This window comes from Tachypleus tridentatus, chromosome 3, assembly GCF_004210375.1.
Source record: "Tachypleus tridentatus isolate NWPU-2018 chromosome 3, ASM421037v1, whole genome shotgun sequence".
NCBI classification, from domain to species: domain Eukaryota; kingdom Metazoa; phylum Arthropoda; class Merostomata; order Xiphosura; family Limulidae; genus Tachypleus; species Tachypleus tridentatus.
The window spans coordinates 56079109-56102729 of record NC_134827.1 but is presented as its reverse complement, the minus strand read 5'-3'; the positions used below and the strand labels follow the sequence as shown (position 1 = coordinate 56102729).

At 31.6% G+C, this 23621-nt stretch overlaps 1 protein-coding gene across 1 annotated transcript in view; it reads right to left on the bottom strand.

Annotated features, from left to right (window-relative positions):
- Window positions 1-23621, bottom strand: part of LOC143245869 (anoctamin-8-like) — a 53426-nt gene that overhangs the window by 14341 nt on the left and 15464 nt on the right. Inside the window, exons 3-9 of the mRNA XM_076492125.1 lie at window positions 9996-10242; window positions 8260-8495; window positions 7677-7793; window positions 7016-7146; window positions 6529-6690; window positions 5869-6021; window positions 2099-2234 (exon numbers count right to left, since the gene is read on the bottom strand). Coding sequence (XP_076348240.1) covers window positions 2099-2234; window positions 5869-6021; window positions 6529-6690; window positions 7016-7146; window positions 7677-7793; window positions 8260-8495; window positions 9996-10242 — 1182 coding nt within the window. The remainder of the gene's footprint in view (window positions 1-2098; window positions 2235-5868; window positions 6022-6528; window positions 6691-7015; window positions 7147-7676; window positions 7794-8259; window positions 8496-9995; window positions 10243-23621) is intronic.

Sequence of the window (23621 nt, the reverse complement as noted above, 5' to 3'; positions counted from 1 at the left end):
GATTTTGTTACAGGTTTAGAACCCTTTCCTGATGGGCTCAGTATAAAACGCACAAGTTTGTATACATACTTGCAAACGCTAAGTATTCATACTATAATTTTCAACACATTATTAATCTTGTAAACATTTAGTAATGATTCCACATCTTCACTGAACATTTCTTTTTGAAAATATCTAATGTGTTTTCTTACTAGAAAAGTGCTTATCATGTTACAAGTAAAATCTATTCTTCATCTCCAAAATCACAAGTACTATTTGTGTAATCTCTAAAACCTCCTAAATACATTTCAAATATTTGTTTTCATTCAGATTATATATTTTCTCTGTCACTTTCTATACCCTAATTATAGGGGGTCTGTCAATTTGACCGAAGTCGTAATCACCATGAAAATTAGAATATAAATTATGCTTTTTTCTTCTAGAATGAATGCAAATTATAACAAAAACAAAATCCAAATGTTTAGTATAAATACCTGAAATCTCATAACATTACACATTTATATGTATTTATTAGTTTCCGTATACTGGCCTTCCACTCATGTCTGGGTAACAGCATAAATGTTATAATGACTCTGTGCACCTGAACTTGCTACCACATCCAATAACATAAAAATAACCTTAAGTCTTTACAAAGTGACCAGTCTTAGCTGTGTTTTATTAAACTAGTATTTTGTATTATAAAGTCAGATTTCAATTATTATACATTGCACAGGTAAATAGATTATTATTATTTATAAACAAGTTCTTAGAAGTATTTTTTCTGAAAACACAGGACGGTAAGTGAAAATGTAATGCACACAATTACCTCTTCTTGTTATGACCTTTTTACTCAGTCAGAGATTCTTGTAACTTGCTGAGCATTTTAAACTTTCGAGCATGGTGAACATTAAATGAAATCATTTTTGGTTTTATATATATACATTTGAATAACCAAAAAATCATAAATTATCATACTGATACCATAGAATTCCACTATAATTTATCAAATTTAGTAACTAAGCTGTATTTCAGTCTAAAAAATATGCAATTTCAAACAGACTAAAGACACAACCTACCTGCTTGAAATTTTGGTTCAAAAGAACAAGGTTGCATCTTAACACATGAAAATGGCTAAGAAAGCCACAAGGGAGACAATCTGAACTTTGGACTCACATGTCATATTCAAAAGCAAGTGTATATAAAGGACCATTTCCAAAAATTAAAGATGTGAGAAGGGCCATTGTGTTTGATTCAATATATGAACAATATCTCAGAAGACAGAAAATTCTTATTTTATATTCTAACTTGGTAATATCAGAGATTTGAGTTCCTAATTCATATGAAACTGTAGATTTTGTATTTTGACATAAGAAACGTATAATTTGAACCTCTGCAACATTGAACAAAGCACATGGCACACAAAAAGCACAGTTTCAGGTTTTGAATATTTATTTTGAAATTAAGAAATTGAATAATGTATGATACTACGATTTGAATTATAATCTGCAGGTTGATACCAAATTTGATGACATAAATTCATAAAATAGTATTTCAGTAACATTTTGAAAGTAAATCAATAAACACTGTGACACGGCCTTTGACCCGTGACTCATATGTACAGGGTTAAATACAAACTTCATTGTTTATAATAACAGACTGTAAATTGCAGAATCATTTTGGGACCACTCAAATTATTACATAATGCTTTGGGGTAGAGAGGGTGTCTAAGTCTGCATTAATATGTGCTATTGAGGACAGATGTCGAGTGCATTCTTGTAACAAAATTCACAAAACAACACTTGTAATGAAACTTTTTGTAACAATGTTATGGTAACTTGGATGCCATGAGGAAATGTTATTTGTAACACAAAATCTACATTACAAGCTGTTTGTAAGGAAATGTTCCAGATTCGACAAAACTGCTAAATATTCCTGACAAACAATAAACTGTTATGTAATGCAATTACTGAATCAGAAATGTTTCATTCTAGAATTTTACCACAACAGAACCAAACTAATTTCCTCCTACATAATTCTTAATCTTTATGCAACAACAAGTAAAATTTCTGTTGAACAACAGAGAGAAGAGAACATGTTAACACACAAATGTATGATTTACCTTTGTCATTCAGCCAGTAAGCTATACGATAATAGATTGAATCGAGTACATTGATGACTAAAGCTAAGAATATCTTGGGTAGAAAAGTTAACCAGAATGGATATTCAAACTGTCTTATCTTCTTATCCCACCAAACCTGAAAGTAAAAAAACAGATTTAAATAGGTATCAGATAAACTTTATACTTCATTACATATGCTAACATACAACTCTTAAGAACTTATTCAAAAGGTTAAGTGGTTTACAACAAATAGCATGGATATTTTAAGCTGATGAATAACAGTGTTCTATAGAGTATTGAAACTACATTTTACTTTCTCTTGATGACGAGAAACCCACTTGAAATAAAAATGTAACTCAGAACGGCTGGTATGGGTATTAACACTTTTACTGATAAGGAGGGAACAATGTTTCGACCTTCCCAGGTTAAGAAATAGAGAGTTTACAAGTGACCGTTGCTGGACACGTCTTAGGAACAAGAGTATAAATGGGTGTGGGATTGTAAGGGACGCTGCAGTTGTAATTGCCCACTGTGTTGTGTGTTGCATTCTGATCCAGTAACTCAACCCAAGTGTTGTATTACTAATCTTTTTATTAAATAGCAAGTGCTAAGTAATAAGCAACCGTCAACTACAAGTGCTAAGTAATAAACGACTGTCAACTACAATGAAGAAAAATAACAGTTGAAAGTATACAATATGAAAAAATGATTCAATAGCACGATATATGATTTGATCTGGTTAGCAAAAACAACATATCTTCCAAAAGCTCGTATATAAAACACATAAAGACCACATAACATGAATCGGGTAAATTGCCACAAAATCAATATTACTGTTTATAATCAACAAAACTTGAACAGTTGCTTACCAACTTTGGGGTGAATACAGTTGTTGGTTGAATACAAGGACAATCTAAAGCTTGAACGTTTCTCGTGTCTGCTTCATGATAACGACAACATTTCTTGTAACAATCTCAATCTCACGTGGATCTGATCCAGTGTACGGATGCTCATTACCTTTATATAGGGTGTTCGGAAAGTCACTGTGCACTTATATATTTATTAACAGACATGTTTCAGTATAGAATACAGAAGGTAAATATGAATAACAATTATAAACAATGTTGAAAGTAATCCCCATTGGAACCAATACAGGCCTGGATCCTTCTTATTTTGTTTCTAAACACTGCTATCACTTGCTGGCTTGAAATAGACTGAAAGACATATGATTACAAAACTGCACAGTGACTTTCCAAACGCCCTGTACAATACTGTATCACTGCACGCGGCATTTGAATTCATTTACAATCGGGATTTAACACTCGGTAAGCCATAGAACACTATTGTATATTCAGATAAAACTGCATGTAATGGAATCTGAAAGAAATGCAAAGTTACAACTAGTACTATTTTTAACGGCACAAGATTCTCATTCCAGAAAGGTGATTTGGCTAGAGCCACTTCTAACTAATACAAATTATCATGTAGAGCTGAAGACACTTGAAACATTGTGTGACACAAGATAAATAAGTGAGGAAAACTTTCATCAAACTTCACAGAAGTTGGGTTATTAATTAGTATAGGTACAAAGGTGTTCCTTTATGTTGGTTTAATTTTGGTTTTAGTTGCTGTATAAGTAAGGTTTCTTTGATTTTGTGTTTGTTTATATTTGTTTCCCTACTTTGGAAGAAACTTATAACAAAACACAACATCCCAGTACACAAAAAATTTGTTCAAAGACCAGGTACAAAACTGAAGTCCATACCATATAAAAACTACACTGACAAACACAACACCAACATAATTTATAAAATACAATGCAACAACTGACACAACTTCTATATTGGAGAAACAAACAGAAAAATGGAAACCAGATTCAAAGAACATATAAAAAACACTTTCACATGTTTTCGAACACTGCAAATCAAATAAATACAACATAAACAGAGAAAACACCCAAATACTAAGTAGGGAAACAGATATAAACAAAAGCAAAATCAAAGAAGCCCTATTTATACAGCAACTAAAACCAAAATTAAACCAATATAAAGGAACACCTTTATACCCATGCCAATTAATAATTTAACATCCAATTGAGACGCGCCCGTAACTGTTTATAGTCTCATTCTTAAGACAGGTGTCTGGCAACGGTTACTTGCAAACTCTCTGTTTCTTAACCTGGGAAGGTCTAAACGTTGTTCTCTCCTTATCAATGAAAGTGTTAATACCCATACCAGCTGTTCTGAGATACATTTTTATTTTAGTTTTCTTGCTGGTGTTTCATTTTAAGCAAACAGAAATACCATTTCGCTTCTTTTTAAGTACATTTATCCAAACAAAAACACTAAAGTTTCTGAAATATAACCATAAACTGTAAAAGGAAGTAAAATTAAAAAAAAAATCTTTTTATTCCAAAATATGACAATTGTTATTTAAAAACAAGTTTGAAAATATACAATAACTGTCTTCAGCACACCTGGGGTACATGTGGACTCCAATGACTTTCTCAATTTTACATCTTTTTAGATAATCATTACAAATCTATGTCAATTCATGTAATTGTCAAGTAGTAACCCTGGATCAATACTACACTCTTGATTTTGTTTGTTTTCTTATTACTTAGCGCAGAGATACACTAGGACTATCTGCATTAGCCATCCTTAATTTAGCAGCGTAAGACTAGAGGGAAGACAGCTAGTCATCACCACCCACCACCAACTTTTGGGCTACTCCTTTACCAATGAATAGCAGGATTGACAGTCACATTATAACACCCCCACAGCTGAATTGGCGAGCATGTTTGATGTGACAGGGATTTGAACCCATGACCCACAGATTGTAAGTCAAGCACCCTAACCACCTGGCCATGCAGGGCCTATTATTTTTGAAACAGGTATATAGCATAGGTAGCTATAATGTGATATTTCTCTGGGTCTGCACATACTCCATATTAACATGACCATTACTATAAATGCAGTTCTCATATACCATAAAAAACAAATTTCTAAACATTTATTTCATTACATATACTGTTTCAGGGAATAATTTATCAAAGTAGTTTAGTATCATCTGGTCTATCAGCTTATAACATCATTATAGTAAGCATGTATGTGTACCTAATTCCTCAACAAGTGTTCTCTGTGATTACCAATTATAATACCCTATCTTATAGAAACATGTTATAAGAATACATCTGGGTTCGGGTCCGGTCTGACCCAAGGAGACCCACAATGTGCGCTTTCAGTTTCCTTTGAGTTAAATTTTGCAATATTGTGGTAACTTCATCGTGTATTGGTGGATAACGACTTAAATATAGAAGCACGATACAAATCTGACATTTCTTTGGTACAATGTTTGTATATAATGAATAGTTTTAACACTACTAACTTGTATACAGAGAAACAATGTAGTTTTATATTTTCTTAATTTGTCAACTTATTTCCTCTAGAATAAATGGACTATTACATCATTCATATTGCATGCAAACCCCTAAAAAAAGTTGTAATACAATAGGTTTCTGGCATTTAAAACCAAATATTACTTTAATGGTAAGTTAAGGGTACAGTTGGACCCCTGGTGGTCATTCATGCAACTTTTCAAAGGTTTGCTGATGAGGATGAAGCACTGTCTTTCACATTAAGAATGAATCTGTTCGAACTTCAACCAACCAATCAGAACGACTCTGAATAAAATTATTTTTAACTGCTGTTCCGAACACCAATAATGTAACATTTAAGATGTATGTTGATTCACAAAAAATCTGATGTTACCTGAAGTTCAAAAATAAGGAACATGACAACAAACACCACAAGTAAGAAGAAAGCAATGACTGGTAGGCTAACACAGTATCTGAAGAGATTTCGTTTCCAGGCAGGATAAGTGGGCTCCAACCTCCCGGTTACCTCACTTTGTTGAAGTGGACCCTGAACAATAATAATTTAATGGTATGAATAATTATCTCACTCTTCAGTTTAGCTTCCTAATATCTAAAAATTCATTATTTAACCTGGCAGATGAAACTAGGGGTAAAGTTTGCTTTTCTACTGAAATTTATTCACATATCAAAACCATGTATCAGACACTGAAACAACTTATTAGATCTTGGCTAATGAACAGTAAATATGCATGGTTTTGTTTTTAATGTACCCAAAACCCTAATGATTTTAGAAAAATCAGATGAGAGATATCATGCAACCAAAATTCAAGTTTTAAACCAAATTGTACTCCCACACACAAGTCATAATTTTTTAAAGTTTATTTTGTATTTATTTGTTTAGTTTTCTCAAGATAAGCTGCATATATGTTCTAGTGTGCATATGATCACCAAAATACACATACGCTTAAACAGATAAACGTGTGAAATGGTTGTAGAAATAACAGAATTAAATACTCTTAACTGAAACTGTGACCAAAATATAAATAGTCCTAACCAAGAAGAGAGGACGTGGCTCCAAAAGCAGTTCACTCTGGCTGTCTAAAGTACCCCAACGATATGCATGCTCTGCACACGTGCGTTTCCAAGATTCCAGATACAACGTTGCCCACAGAACGTTAAAAAGAGCAAATACTACAAAACAAAGATCTTCAGTGGCCTGTTTAAACACAAAATAAAATATCAAATTACCGTATAAACCAGAATCAGGTTACGGTTACTGTATACAAACTCTGAAGATATTTGAAGTACTCTAACTCTGCTTAAAGATGTTGAAATTTCATGGAGACGTACTGCTGATTTCTCAGAAAAACGTTTAATTTCGTATACAGACAAGCACATTTTTCACTTTCCATCACAACTTTCTACATTTTATATCTCTGCTGGCTGAATATCAAATAAAACTCTGGAACTTCACTGAAATGTATCAAATTATTATAAAGCACTTTAACCTAAACAATAAACTACTGGTCAAATGATCATACCTGGTCCTGTCCATAGTACCACATCCACAAAAAAAAGCCAAAAGCAGCAGGAACAGTGAGAGCTTTAGTGTAATGACCTAGCCAGGCAAAATATATTGCTATCTTCACTCCAAAATAACCACAAATGTCATCTGTAACAAACAAATAACTACCATTAATGCAAAGTTTAAGTCATACATATTTCACAACTTAGACTGTAAGTAGGATAAAGTTCTTCAACTGAATGTAATATTTTGGTTAAAGTGCAGACTTAAAATAATACCCAGTTATGCTTCACAGTGGAACAACTACAAGCTGTTAAGCCAAAAATAGATATGTCTTACTTAGTGGCTGTAAGAAAAACTTTAAGTATTCTATTACCTGATGATCTGTTTCAACAGAAATAGATAAATATTAATTGTGTAATGACTGTTTAACAAAGGGTCCAAATAAGTCACTATTTTACAGACAAGTTATGTTTTATGTCTGTAATGTCTAAGTAGGGTTCTATTTTACAGATGACTTACATTGCATACCTGTGATAAAATTCTGCTAAACCTCTCCTCTGACTTTCAGAAAAGTCTAAAAAAACCAATGTATGTAAAACGTTCTGTTTATTAACTCTAATGATTCCTGGTAAGACTTCATAACAAATGATGTAAATAATACTTAAATAACGCACCTAGTGGCTGAAACTGGAAAAAAGCTTGAACCCAGGTCTTCTTTAGCTTTGTCAATGTTTCACTGTTGTGCAACGGTAAAACCTGGCTGACAATTCCTGTTGCTAGACACTTAGGAACTGGAAAATATCAACAAGTGAGCTATAAAATTGTAAATTACATAGATTCATAACACATGAATTTGAAGAACTTATATATATGTTTATTTTGTAATTCACAGCTATAAAAATATTAATAAACACTTGATTAAGTTACCCATAAGGCCCTAAAACCAGTCAAACAGAACATCACACAACATAACTTGTGCCAAACAGTGCTCTTACATCTGTACAAAATAAACGTTTCAACTGACATCAGTGAGTCAGAACTTAGTAAGTGTTGAACTGAAAACAAACTTATCACATCTGAACTTGATTCACTATCAGTTACTTACAGCATGCAATTAAATTTGAACTGATATATATATAAGAACATAATAGTAAGAAAAATGGATATATTTTAAAGAGAAATGCTTTATTTAAAATGCTTGTCAGGATTTATAATGTTAGAGTGAATATAGTAAGTAATATTGATGACAGCACTTACTGATTGTCTGTCCTTCTACAAAGTGAATATGATTCAGCTGGTCTGCTTTTTCAGCTCTAAGACTGTATATGAAATACAAAATGATGCTCTGTCTCTCTTGTGAACTGAAGAAGTTAACAGAATCTTCCACATTCTCAAAGAAATCCTGTTCTTCAAACACAAATTCTTTCATGCCTCCTCCAAACACAGGTTTAAGCTGTTTGCGTAACTTCAACTGCTCGGCACCTTTTAAGAGACTGATGAATGAAAGAAGTCATCAGATCTTATGCAAACTACGATGGAAATCACTTTGAGTTTCTCAAAAAGTAGGTTTTAAATACTCCAACAGAAAATAGAAAATAGTTTTTCTAACTTTATAGAAATAAAATTCACTTATAAAGTTCTGGACATCAAAATCTCTTCAGTTGATTGACTTAAAGCTACATTATAATAATGGAATTATCAAAATGATACTACCTTCTACTGTTATATCGTCAGCATAAAAACAATGAGTAATATACAACAAAAATTATAACTTGCAGTTAAATCAGTTTTCATTTTTAAGTAATGCTTCATACTAGTTGATTAACTACAACTCAAATTAAAGTTTTTAATGTTACAATAGAATATACACCTGGATATTTTAAGCAACTCATCTGATAAAAAAAAAACCTTTATGTTCAAAGTCAGATCCTGTGATAATGTTCTCATATTTACATGTCCATTCACACAACTTCTATAACTTGAAATGTTTGCTTATGCTACTGTAGTCCCTTCAAGTGTCTGCTTACGTTACTTTATTCCACTGAAATATCTTTTTACATGACTTCAGTCTCTGATATGTCTATTTACACTACCTCATTCCTCTGATGTATCTGTTTACATTATTTCAGTCCTCTGTTGCATCTGTTTACATCACTTTAATGCTCTGCTGTATCCGTTTACATCACTTCACTCCTCTGCTGTATCTGTTTACATCACTTCAGTCCTCTGATGTATCCGTTTACATCACGTCAGTCCTCTGATGTATCTGTTTACATTACTTTAGTCCTATGCTATGTCTGTTTACATCACTTCACTCCTCTGCTGTATCTGTTTACATCACTTCAGTCCTCTGATGTATCTGTTTACATTACTTTAGTCCCATGCTATGTCTGTTTACATCACTTTAGTCCTCTGATGTATCTGTTTACATCACTTCAGTCCTCTGATGTATCTGTTTACATCACTTTAGTCCCATGCTATGTCTGTTTACATCCCTTTAATCCTCTGCTATGTCTGTTTACATCACTTCACTCCTCTGCTGTATCTGTTTACATCACTTCACACCTCTGATGTATCTGTTTACATAATTTCAGACTCCTGATATGTCTGTTTACATTACTTTGGTCACCTGATATGTCTGTTTAACAATACTTCAGTCTTCTAGTGTATCTGTTGTAGTCTCTAATGTTTGATTATGTTGTTTAAATACTTCACAAAGCTCAAAAACTAAAAACAAAAAGTTTTTCCCACGAGCTTTTTAACCAAAAACAAACAAAATGCCATACAATAATACAAAGTCAGGCTGCCCATCACAATATAACATAAAGTGAAAATGACCATCACATTACTATTATATTAGTATAAACAAAATTGTACTTTTACTTCAAGTGATACAGTGGTACGTAGCTGGCAGAACACGGATAGTGCATTGTGTATCCTTGTGCTTAATTACAAACAAACATACTTGAAGTTACATCATCATCAAAACTTACTTTTCATAAGGAGCAGTGAAGTAAAACACATACACTCCAGAATATCTATGATGGCGAACTTCAACTGAAATATCTGGTACACACGTTTTCAGTTTTGTCAATAGCCACACCAGTGTAGCTTCGCTGGCATTAGGAGGGAAGGTCATAACAACATCACAGTCATGGCTGGGAACTGTATGTTTCAACACCTGCCCAGCAGCAAGTAGCTGTCGAGATGAGGAGATTCGTTTTCCAATTAGTTGGCTCGCTTTGAAAGAGAAAACCACAAGGTTATATATCACAAGTAAAGGTACTTGAAAGAAATGAAGGTCACAATTGTTTTACAAACACGCTATAGTATACATAATTATCATAACTTCTGGTTTCTTATTAAATTAATATAAAACACACAGTTTCTCTACCTTTTCTTAACTAACAGCATGGTAGATTTCTGTGCACAAATATTTACAAATGGAAGTTCAATCAATAACCCATATATTTGTGTTCCAAACCTGAACAGTTGTATCCTATTAAGAACATGTGTTTCATGTACATCTATGATTCCATAACCCATACTTGAATCCACAAGTCAAGGAAAGTTTAATTAGAACACGAAAAGACGTGATAATTATGGTCTATACTGCATTGATCACATAAACTTTAAGCACTTTCTACGCACTCTCTTGAAGCATTTTTTGGAAGCTAAAATCTACATCAAAATGAATCTGATTATATTGAAATTTAAAAAAATGTGAATGTAAACTGAAACAAAAAGTATTTACTCCATTGAACTGTGCAACATTCATTAAAGTTAGATATATTGATATATTCTGTTACTATGATCTATTCAAATACATTTGCAAAAAAAGGTACTGTTTTCAAGGACTTTTTGAGGAATTGTATGCACCTTAGATCAGTGATAAAGTGCCTATTGTATTCAAAGTGACTGTTTAGACTATCAGGATGTATTAGTAACCAGGAAGAATAGTTTGTTACAAATACATTCAGGTTAACACGGTTTCACTATGTTCTATAAAGGTTTCTTATCATGTAATGTCAGACTAGAAGAGTATGGAAGGTGAAACTTCAGTGGTTTGAAAACTTTCATAAATATTTAAGTTTCTGAAATTTGAACATTTTAGTAACTGCTTGTATAAAGTTTTGAAGAACTTCCAAATTTGAGACATTGAATTTTTATAAACTACTAAAAAGTTAAGCATTTCAAAGTCTGAATTATATTATCGAGTATTATATTAATGAGTATCTCTGATCTCTTGTCTATTTGAAAATATTCATACTGAGATATAAAGTTGTATCTCAGGCTGGCTGGTATGGGTATTAGCACTTTTACTAATAAAGCAGAAAATAGCATTTTGACCTTCTTAGGACATCTTTAGGTTTAACCGTTGTTCTCTCCTTATCAATAAAAGTGTTAATATCCATACCAGCTGTCTTGAGATTAACTGTGTAAATTTAGATAAACCGTGTTAGTTTAGTTTTAACTAAACTAAGGTTTCATAACTGTGCTGAAAGGTGTAGTAAAAACAACATTTATCTAACATACACCCACCCTAAATTCAACCCTCAAACAGCAGTCATCATCAACTGATGCTGCAACCTACAACATTTTTGTTGTTTAATGGTAAATCTGGACATGACATAACTCTGTTATTACTCACTTTCTACATTCAACAACAGTTGCATGTATGGTTAGATAGTTAATGAAAGTTGCTAAATGATGAATCATTAGGTTCATTAACCAATTACATTCAATTTTTTCAGTTGTTCCCATGAGACAAATAAAAATAAATTTCATTACATGCCATACTAACATCATAATGTCCATGTAAAATCAAAATAACTCACTTTACTAGCTCATACTTAATGTTAACAAAATAACTCACTTTACTAGCTCGTACTTATGGTTAACAAAATAACTCACTTTACTAGCTCATACTTAGGGTTAACAAAATACCTCACTTTACTAGCTCATACTTAGGGTTAACAAAATACCTCACTTTACTAGCTCATACTTAGTGTTAACAAAATACCTCACTTTACTAGCTCATACTTAGTGTTAACAAAATAACTCACTTTACTAGCTCATACTTACGGTTAACAAAATAACTCACTGTACTAGCTCATACTTACGGTTAACAAAATAACTCACTTTACTAGCTCATACTTAGGGTTAACAAAATACCTCACTTTACTAGTTCATACTTAGTGTTAACAAAATAACTCACTTTACTAGCTCATACTTAGTGTTAACAAAATAACTCACTTTACTAGCTCATACTTAGTGTTAACAAAATACCTCACTTTACTAGCTCATACTTACGGTTAACAAAATAACTCACTTTACTAGCTCATACTTACGGTTAACAAAATAACTCACTTTACTAGCTCATACTTAGTGTTAACAAAATACCTCACTTTACTAGCTCATACTTAATGTTAACAAAATACCTCACTTTACTAGCTCATACTTACGGTTAACAAAATAACTCACTTTACTAGCTCATACTTAGGGTTAACAAAATTACTCACTTTACTAGCTCATACTTAGGGTTAACAAAATAACTCACTTTACTAGCTCGTACTTACGGTTAACAAAATACCTCACTTTACTAGCTCATACTTACATTTAATAAAATAAATCACTTTACTAGCTCATACAGTTAATAAAATAAATCACTTTACTAGCTCATACTTACAGTTAATAAAATAAATCACTTTACTAGCTCATACTTATGGTTAACAAAATAACTCACTTTACTAGCTCATATTTAAGGTTAACAAAATCCCTCAGTCTGAACCCCAAGACGAACTACATATAAATAATGTAAACATAAAAGATTTTGCAACAAACAGAATAGCATACTACAAAATAAACTTCAGGCTTTGAAGTTTCTGGAAGCTAAAACCTTCTTTCTCTCTAAAATACAACAGACTTTTGAACTCTTTGAATTTTCATTTTTTGTCTGAATTTTTGGAGGATTCAGGTTTCAGGTGTTTAAATTACAAACTCTGTATCCCAAGACGGCTGGTTTGGGTATTAAAACTTTTACCAAACTAAAATATAGAACAAAGTTTCAACCTTCTTAGGTCATGTTCAGGTTAACAAAAAGAGTTTCCAACTGACATTTGCTGAGCACGTCTTACGGAAGAGATTGTAAATATCCTTGGCGAACAGTTTTTTTAAAAATACTAAGTTTGGTTTTGAAATTTCACATTAACGTTCCATATGCTTCACCCTCATTACTAACCAAATCAGCTCAATGGGCAATCTTACAACAAATCTGATTGTTCTTAATAGCTAAGAAAAGTATTTATTTTTCTATTTATCTACTGATATTTTAGTAAAGGTGTATCCTTCACAATCAATGATATCCATACTTAATAATACAGCTGTCTCCTTGTCAACCAGGGGTACAACAGTTAATAATACAGCTGTCTCCTTGTCTACCAGTAGTACAACAGTTAATAATACAGCTGTCTCCTTGTCTACCAGTGGTACAACAGTTAATAATACAGCTGTCTCCTTGTCTACCAGTGGTACAACAGTTAATAATATAGCTGTCTCCTTGTCTACCAGTGGTACAACAGTTAATCATACAGATGTCTCCTTGTCTACCAGTGATACAACAGTTAATAATACAGCTGTCTCCTTGTCTACCAGTGGTACAGCAGTTAATAATACTGCTGTCTTGTTATTAACCAGGGGTACAACAGTTAATAATACAGCTGTCTCCTTGTCTACCAGTGGTACAACAGTTAATAATACAGCTGTCTTGTTGTTAACCAGTGGAACACCAGTTAATAATAAAGCTGTCTTGTTGTCAACTGGTGGTACAACAGTTAATAATACAGCTGTCTTGTTGTTAACCAGTGGTACAACAGTTAATAATACAGCTGTCTTGTTGTCAACTGGTGGTACAACAGTTAATAATACAGCTGTCTTGTTGTCAACCAGTAGTACAACAGTTAATAATACAGCTGTCTCGTTGTCAACCAGTGGTACAACAGTTAATAATACAGATGCCTTGTTGTCAACCAGTGATACGACAGTTAATAATACAGCTGTCTCCTTGTCTACCAGTGGTACAACAGTTAATAATACAGCTATCTTGTTGTCAACCAGTGGTACAACAGTTCATAATACAGCTATCTTGTTGTCAACCAGTGATACAACAGTTAATAATACAGCTGTCTCCTTGTCTACCATTGGTACCACAGTTAATAATACAGCTATCTTGTTGTCAACCAGTGGTATAACAGTTAATAATACATCTGTCTCCTTGTTTACCATTGGTACAACAGTTAATAATACAGCTGTCTCCTTGTCTACCAGTGGTACAACAGTTAATAATACAGCTATATTGTTGTCAACCAGTGGTACAACAGTTAATAATACAGCTATCTTGTTGTCAACCAGTGGTACAATAGTTAATAATACATCTGTCTCCTTGTCTACCAGTGATAAAACAGTTAATAATACAGCTGTCTCCTTGTCTACCATTGGTACAACAGTTAATAATACAGCTGTCTTGTTGTCAACCAGTGGTACAACAGTTAATAATACAGCTATCTTGTTGTCAACCAGTGGTACAACAGTTAATAATACATGTCTCCTTGTCTACCAGTGGTACAACAGTTAATAATACAGCTGTCTCCTTGTCTACCAGTGGTACAACAGTTAATAATACAGCTGTCTTGTTGTCAAGCAGTGGTACAACAGTTAATAATACAGCTATCTTGTTGTCAACCAGTGGTACAACAGTTAATAATACATGTCTCCTTGTCTACCAGTGGTACAACAGTTAATAATACAGCTGTCTCCTTGTCTACCAGTGGTACAACAGTTAATAATACAGCTGTCTTGTTGTCAAGCAGTGGTACAACAGTTAATAATACAGCTATCTTGTTGTCAACCAGTGGTACAACAGTTAATAATACATCTGTCTCCTTGTCTACCAGTGGTACAACAGTTAATATTACAGCTGTCTCCTTGTCTACCATTGGTAAAACAGTTAATAATACAGCTGTCTTGTTGTCAAGCAGTGGTACAACAGTTAATAATACATCTGTCTCCTTGTCTACCAGTGGTACAACAGTTAATATTACAGCTGTCTCCTTGTCTACCATTGGTAAAACAGTTAATAATACAGCTGTCTTGTTGTCAAGCAGTGGTACAACAGTTAATAATACAGCTATCTTGTTATCAACCAGTGGTACAACAGTTAATAATACAGCTATCTTGTTATCAACCAGTGGTACAACAGTTAATAATACAGCTATCTTGTTATCAACCATTGGTACAACAGTTAATAATACAGCTATCTTGTTATCAACCAGTGGTACAACAGTTAATAATACATCTGTCTCCTTGTCTACCAGTGATAAAACAGTTAATAATACAGCTGTCTCCTTGTCTACCATTGGTACAACAGTTAATAATACAGCTATCTTGTTGTCAACCAGTGGTACAGCAGTTAATAATACATGTCTCCTTTTCTACCAGTGGTACAACAGTTAATAATACAGCTATCTTGTTGTCAAGCAGTGGTACAACAGTTAATAATACAGCTATCTTGTTATCAACCAGTGGTACAACAGTTAATAATACAGCTATCTTGTTGTCAACCAGTGGTACAACAGTTAATAATACAGCTGTCTTGTTGTGAACCAGTGGTACAACAGTTAATAATACAGCTGTCTTGTTGTGAACCAGTGGTACAACAGTTAATAATACAGCTGTCTCCTTGTCTACCAGTGGTACAACAGTTAATAATACAGCTGTCTTGTTGTCAAGCAGTGGTACAACAGTTAATAATACAGCTATCTTGTTGTCAACCAGTGGTATAACAGTTAATAATACATCTGTCTCCTTGTTTACCATTGGTACAACAGTTAATAATACAGCTGTCTCCTTGTCTACCAGTGGTACAACAGTTAATAATACAGCTATATTGTTGTCAACCAGTGGTACAACAGTTAATAATACAGCTATCTTGTTGTCAACCAGTGGTACAATAGTTAATAATACATCTGTCTCCTTGTCTACCAGTGATAAAACAGTTAATAATACAGCTGTCTCCTTGTCTACCATTGGTACAACAGTTAATAATACAGCTGTCTTGTTGTCAACCAGTGGTACAACAGTTAATAATACAGCTATCTTGTTGTCAACCAGTGGTACAACAGTTAATAATACATGTCTCCTTGTCTACCAGTGGTACAACAGTTAATAATACAGCTGTCTCCTTGTCTACCAGTGGTACAACAGTTAATAATACAGCTGTCTTGTTGTCAAGCAGTGGTACAACAGTTAATAATACAGCTATCTTGTTGTCAACCAGTGGTACAACAGTTAATAATACATGTCTCCTTGTCTACCAGTGGTACAACAGTTAATAATACAGCTGTCTCCTTGTCTACCATTGGTAGAACAGTTAATAATACAGCTGTCTTGTTGTCAAGCAGTGGTACAACAGTTAATAATACAGCTATCTTGTTATCAACCAGTGGTACAACAGTTAATAATACAGCTATCTTGTTATCAACCAGTGGTACAACAGTTAATAATACATCTGTCTCCTTGTCTACCAGTGATAAAACAGTTAATAATACAGCTGTCTCCTTGTCTACCATTGGTACAACAGTTAATAATACAGCTATCTTGTTGTCAACCAGTGGTACAGCAGTTAATAATACATGTCTCCTTTTCTACCAGTGGTACAACAGTTAATAATACAGCTATCTTGTTGTCAAGCAGTGGTACAACAGTTAATAATACAGCTATCTTGTTATCAACCAGTGGTACAACAGTTAATAATACAGCTGTCTTGTTGTCAACCAGTGGTACAACAGTTAATAATACTGCTATCTTGTTGTCAACCAGTGGTACAACAGTGAATAATACATCCGTCTCCTTGTCTACCAGTTATAACAAGAGTTAAAAGCACAGCAACAAACAGTTTCTTTATAATTTCAACAGTGAATTAAACTTGTCTTCATTACATTAATTAATAAAGAAAGGTTATGATTGTAAACTCTAAATATTTTTACTTATTAGTAACTGTCAACTATACAGTACATAAACTACTCAAACTAACTGACTCCTAAACAGTAATTTCTTGAAAACACTACTGAATAGTTCCTTCCACACTGGCCTATACTTTTATAATCAACAAAATTAGTCAGTAGATATTCACTAAGTTCAGAATAAATAATGAATTTCATCATACCTGGCTGAAATATGGAATTGCATGCAGACAAAAACCATATTTTCACTGCCTGAAACCTTGTCATAGTGTCAAACACATATATTATTAGCCCAAGAGTTTCATGTCTGTAAGCAAATGGCAAAATGCCAAAACAAATTTGGCAGGAACCAATACTTTACTCACCTATATTCCTAGTGATCAAAATAGATTAACTTTCTTTTCTTACACACTGTTTAAAAAAAGAACAAATGGAAGTTCTTCCATCTTCATTTTAACGGGATTATTTATTTTTAGACTGTTTTTTTTTGTCAACCAAGGAAGTATTTTTGTCACATGCTTAAAAAAAGCCAATTCGTTAATTAAACATGTTAAACAAAAGATATAGTACATCACAATATAGATAAGTATATATTCCCTCTTCTCTCAGACAGATTATTTAATGTAGGTTGTCTGTTCATTTAAAACAAACAATCTATTTTTAAATATTCAACTACTATTAATACCACATTATCTCATACAGAATGATTTAAATTATTTCTGTGGTCACCACCTTAATTAAAGGTTAGGAGTTCATCCTGACATTTGTTTTATTTAAAATATACACACATGAATAAATAAATAAGTTAATAAGTTCATAAGGTATTCCTCTCACATGTCAACTGTATATGCTATGGTATAAATGATTCAAAACATTTCATTCAACTGGTACCTATTCTAACCAAGAAGTCTACCAACTGCAGAATGAAATTCCAGAGAAAACATCATAATGACCACATTGGAAGGTTTGCTGGGTAAAATAATAATAATTTATCACATAACTTTCAAGTTTATCAAATATAGCTTTTGTCATATCAGTTCCATGTTGTTTTCAAAAGAGATAACCACATGTCATTGGATATACTGTTACCATATCATTCTGTACCTTCAACATATGACAGTTGTCAGGTTTTTCAACTATGACTAAAATTGGAAACATTACATTTTAACCTCACATAAAAATACTAATAAAATATAGCTCCTAACTGGTATATTGCTTCTCAAAATGTTGATTCCGTAAGTTCAAAATTTATGCAGAACAAACAAGGAGTCAACACGTACAACCTGACCTTGAAAAACAAGTGTCCCTGAGTTACCTCACAGAAAAATGGGAAGTTTCAGATCATAAGCAGTCCTGGAGGAACAGATACACAGCTCCATTCACATGTGTATGGCCTTCAGTCTTGCCAATACATGTGTTTCACCTCTATAGCACATCACCAAATACACAGTTGTACACTATGTATCTTAAGGTTAGAGTCACACATTCTTAAAACAGGTACATTTATGAGTGCAACCTGCCTTTCACTCTTATCAGAGGGAAATATTTAACATAAAGTTAAAAAAACATTTTCAAGGAAAATTATCTTTCCATGTCACACGGTTATAAAATAAAACACTACAAACCTCAACTGGAAACTTCATTCCTTAATAGACTGTATAGACAGATAATTCATGTTGAAACTTTGTAAAATAGATGGCAACTGACTGTTCTAGAAATGCAAGTGCAGAGAACAGAACATCAATCTCTACACACATGACTCCACAACGGCCAGTTGCCGTCCATTCCACAAAAATTCATCATCAAAACTTCATTATAATCTAGTTCTTCTTGACAGTAACCAAAAGTTACAAACCAGCCCAGCAAATGAAACTTGATACAAAGATAGTTTTATTTTTATAACTGTATTCACAAGCACATAAAACAATATAAAATGTTACCGTCTCTGTCAAATTGGACTCAAATTTTACATCTACACTAATGTTCTGGTACAGAAATGATATATGCACTATATCAAGTACACATATATTCCTGCAAACATACTGTTGGTAAACGACAGTATATTTATTTTTATTAAACTCTAAAAAATAATCACAAAATATTGAATTATTGCTGTATACACAACAGACTATTAATCATATTGGTAAACAGGCTATGAAACAATGTTATATACACAACAGACTGTTAATCATATTGGTAAACAGGCTATGAAACAATGTTATATACACAACATACTATTAATCATATTGGTAAACAGGCTATCAAACAATGTTATACACACAACATACTATTAATCATATTGGTCAACAAGTTATGAAACAATGTTATACACACAACATACTATTAATCATATTGGTAAACAAGTTATGAAACAATGTTATACACACAACATACTATTAATCATTGGGTAAACAGGCTATGAAACAATGTTATATACACAACATACTATTAATCATATTGGTAAACAAGCTATGAAACAATGTTATATACACAACATACTATTAATCATATTGGTAAACAGGCTATGAAACAATGTTATACACACAACATACTATTAATCATATTGATAAACAGGCTATGAAACAATGTTATACAAACAACATACTATTAATCATATTGGTAAACAAGTCATGAAACAATGTTATATACAACATACTATTAATCATATTGGTAAACAGGCTATGAAACAATGTTATACACACAACATACTATTAATCATATTGGTAAACAGGCTATGAAACAATGTTATACACACAACATACTATTAATCATATTGGTAAACAAGTTATGAAACAATGTTATACACACAACATACTATTAATCATATGGGTAAATAGGCTATGAAACAATGTTATACACACAACATACTATTAATCATATTGGTAAACAAGTTATGAAACAATGTTATACACACAACATACTATTAATCATATGGGTAAACAGGCTATGAAACAATGTTATATACACAACATACTATTAATCATATTGGTAAACAAGCTATGAAACAATGTTATATACACAACATACTATTAATCATATTGGTAAACAGGCTATGAAACAATGTTATATAGACAACATACTATTAATCATATTGGTAAACAGCCTATGAAACAATGTTATATACACAACATACTATTAATCATATTGGTAAACAGGCTATGAAACAATGTTATATACACAACATACTATTAATCATATTGGTAAACAGGCTATGAAACAATGTTATATACACAACATACTATTAATCATATTGGTAAACAGGCTATGAAACAATGTTATATACACAACATACTATTAATCATATTGGTAAACAGGCTATAAAACAATGTTATATATACAACATACTATTAATCATATTGGTAAACAGGCTATGAAACAATGTTATACACACAACATACTATTAATCATATTGGTAAACAGGCTATGAAACAATGTTATACACACAACATACTATTAATCATATTGGTAAACAGGCTATGAAACAATGTTATACACACAACATACTATTAATCATATTGGTAAACAAGTTATGAAACAATGTTATATACACAACATACTATTAATCATATTGGTAAACAAGTTATGAAACAATGTTATATACACAACATACTATTAATCATATTGGTAAACAGGCTATCAAACAATGTTATATACACAACATACTATTAATCATATTGAAACAATGTATTAATCATATTGGTAAACAGGTTATGAAACAATGTTATATATACAACATACTATTAATCATATTGGTAAACAGGTTATGAAACAATGTTATATACAACATACTATTAATCATATTGGTAAACAAGTTATGAAACAATGTTATATACAACATACTATTAATCATATTGGTAAACAGGCTATGAAACAATGTTATACACACAACATACTATTAATCATATTGGTAAACAGGCTATGAAACAATGTTATATATACAACATACTATTAATCATATTGGTAAACAGGCTATGAAACAATGTTATATACACAACATACTATTAATCATATTGGTAAACAGGCTATGAAACAATGTTATATACACAACATACTATTAATCATATTGGTAAACATATTGGTAAACAGGTTATGAAACAATGTTATATATACAACATACTATTAATCATATTGGTAAACAGGCTATGAAACAATGTTATATACACAACATACTATTAATCATATTGGTAAACAGGCTATGAAACAATGTTATATACACAACATACTATTAATCATATTGGTAAACAGGCTATGAAACAATGTTATATACACAACATACTATTAATCATATTGGTAAACAGGCTATGAAACAATGTTATATACACAACATACTATTAATCATATTGGTAAACAGGTTATGAAACAATGTTATATACACAACATACTATTAATCATATTGGTAAACAGGCTATGAAACAATGTTATATACACAACATACTATTAATCATATTGGTAAACAGGCTATGAAACAATGTTATATACACAACATACTATTAATCATATTGGTAAACAAGTTATGAAACAATGTTATATATACAACATACTATTAATCATATTGGTAAACAAGGTTATGAAACAATGTTATATACACAACATACTATTAATCATATTGGTAAACAGGCTATGAAACAATGTTATATACACAACATACTATTAATCATATACTATTAATCATATTGGTAAACAGGCTATGAAACAATGTTATATACACAACATACTATTAATCATATTGGTAAACAGGCTATGAAACAATGTTATATACACAACATACTATTAATCATATTGGTGCTATGAAACAATGTTATATACACAACATACTATTAATCATATTGGTAAACATGTTATGAAACAATGTTATATACACAACATACTATTAATCATATTGGTAAACAGGTTATGAAACAATGTTATATACACAACATACTATTAATCATATTGGTAAACAGGCTATGAAACAATGTTATATACACAACATACTATTAATCATATTGGTAAACAGGCTATGAAACAATGTTATATACACAACATACTATTAATCATATTGGTAAACAGGCTATGAAACAATGTTATATACACAACATACTATTAATCATATTGGTAAACAGGCTATGAAACAATGTTATACACACAACATACTATTAATCATATAAACATATGAAACAATGTTATATACACAACATACTATTAATCATATTGGTAAACATGAAACAATGTTATATACAAAACATACTATTAATCATATTGGTAAACAAGCTATGAAACAATGTTATATATACAACATACTATTAATCATATTGGTAAACAGGCTATGAAACAATGTTATATACACAACATACTATTAATCATATTGGTAAACAGGCTATGAAACAATGTTATATACACAACATACTATTAATCATATTGGTAAACAGGCTATGAAACAATGTTATATACACAACATACTATTAATCATATTGGTAAACAGGCTATGAAACAATGTTATATACACAACATACTATTAATCATATTGGTAAACAGGCTATGAAACAATGTTATATACACAACATACTATTAATCATATTGGTAAACAGGCTATGAAACAATGTTATATACACAACATACTATTAATCATATTGGTAAACAGGCTATGAAACAATGTTATATACACAACATACTATTAATCATATTGGTAAACAGGCTATGAAACAATGTTATATACACAACATACTATTAATCATATTGGTAAACAGGCTATGAAACAATGTTATATACACAACATACTATTAATCATATTGGTAAACAGGCTATGAAACAATGTTATATACACAACATACTATTAATCATATTGGTAAACAGGCTATGAAACAATGTTATATACACAACATACTATTAATCATATTGGTAAACAGGCTATGAAACAATGTTATATACACAACATACTATTAATCATATTGGTAAACAGGCTATGAAACAATGTTATATACACAACATACTATTAATCATATTGGTAAACAGGCTATGAAACAATGTTATATACACAACATACTATTAATCATATTGGTAAACAGGCTATGAAACAATGTTATATATGAAACAATGTTATATACACAACATACTATTAATCATATTGGTAAACAGGCTATGAAACAATGTTATTACACAAATACTATTAATCATATTGGTAAACAGGTTATGAAACAATGTTATATATACAACATACTATTAATCATATTGGTAAACAGGTTATGAAACAATGTTATATACACAACATACTATTAATCATATTGGTAAACAGGCTATGAAACAATGTTCCTCCACAACATACTATTAATCATATTGGTAAACAGGCTATGAAACAATGTTATATATACAACATAATCATATTGGTAAACAGGCTATGAAACAATGTTATATACACAACATACTATTAATCATATTGGTAAACAGGCTATGAAACAATGTTATATACACAACATACTATTAATCATATTGGTAAACAGGCTATGAAACAATGTTATATACACAACATACTATTAATCATATTGGTAAACAGGTTATGAAACAATGTTATATATACAACATACTATTAATCATATTGGTAAACAGGCTATGAAACAATGTTAT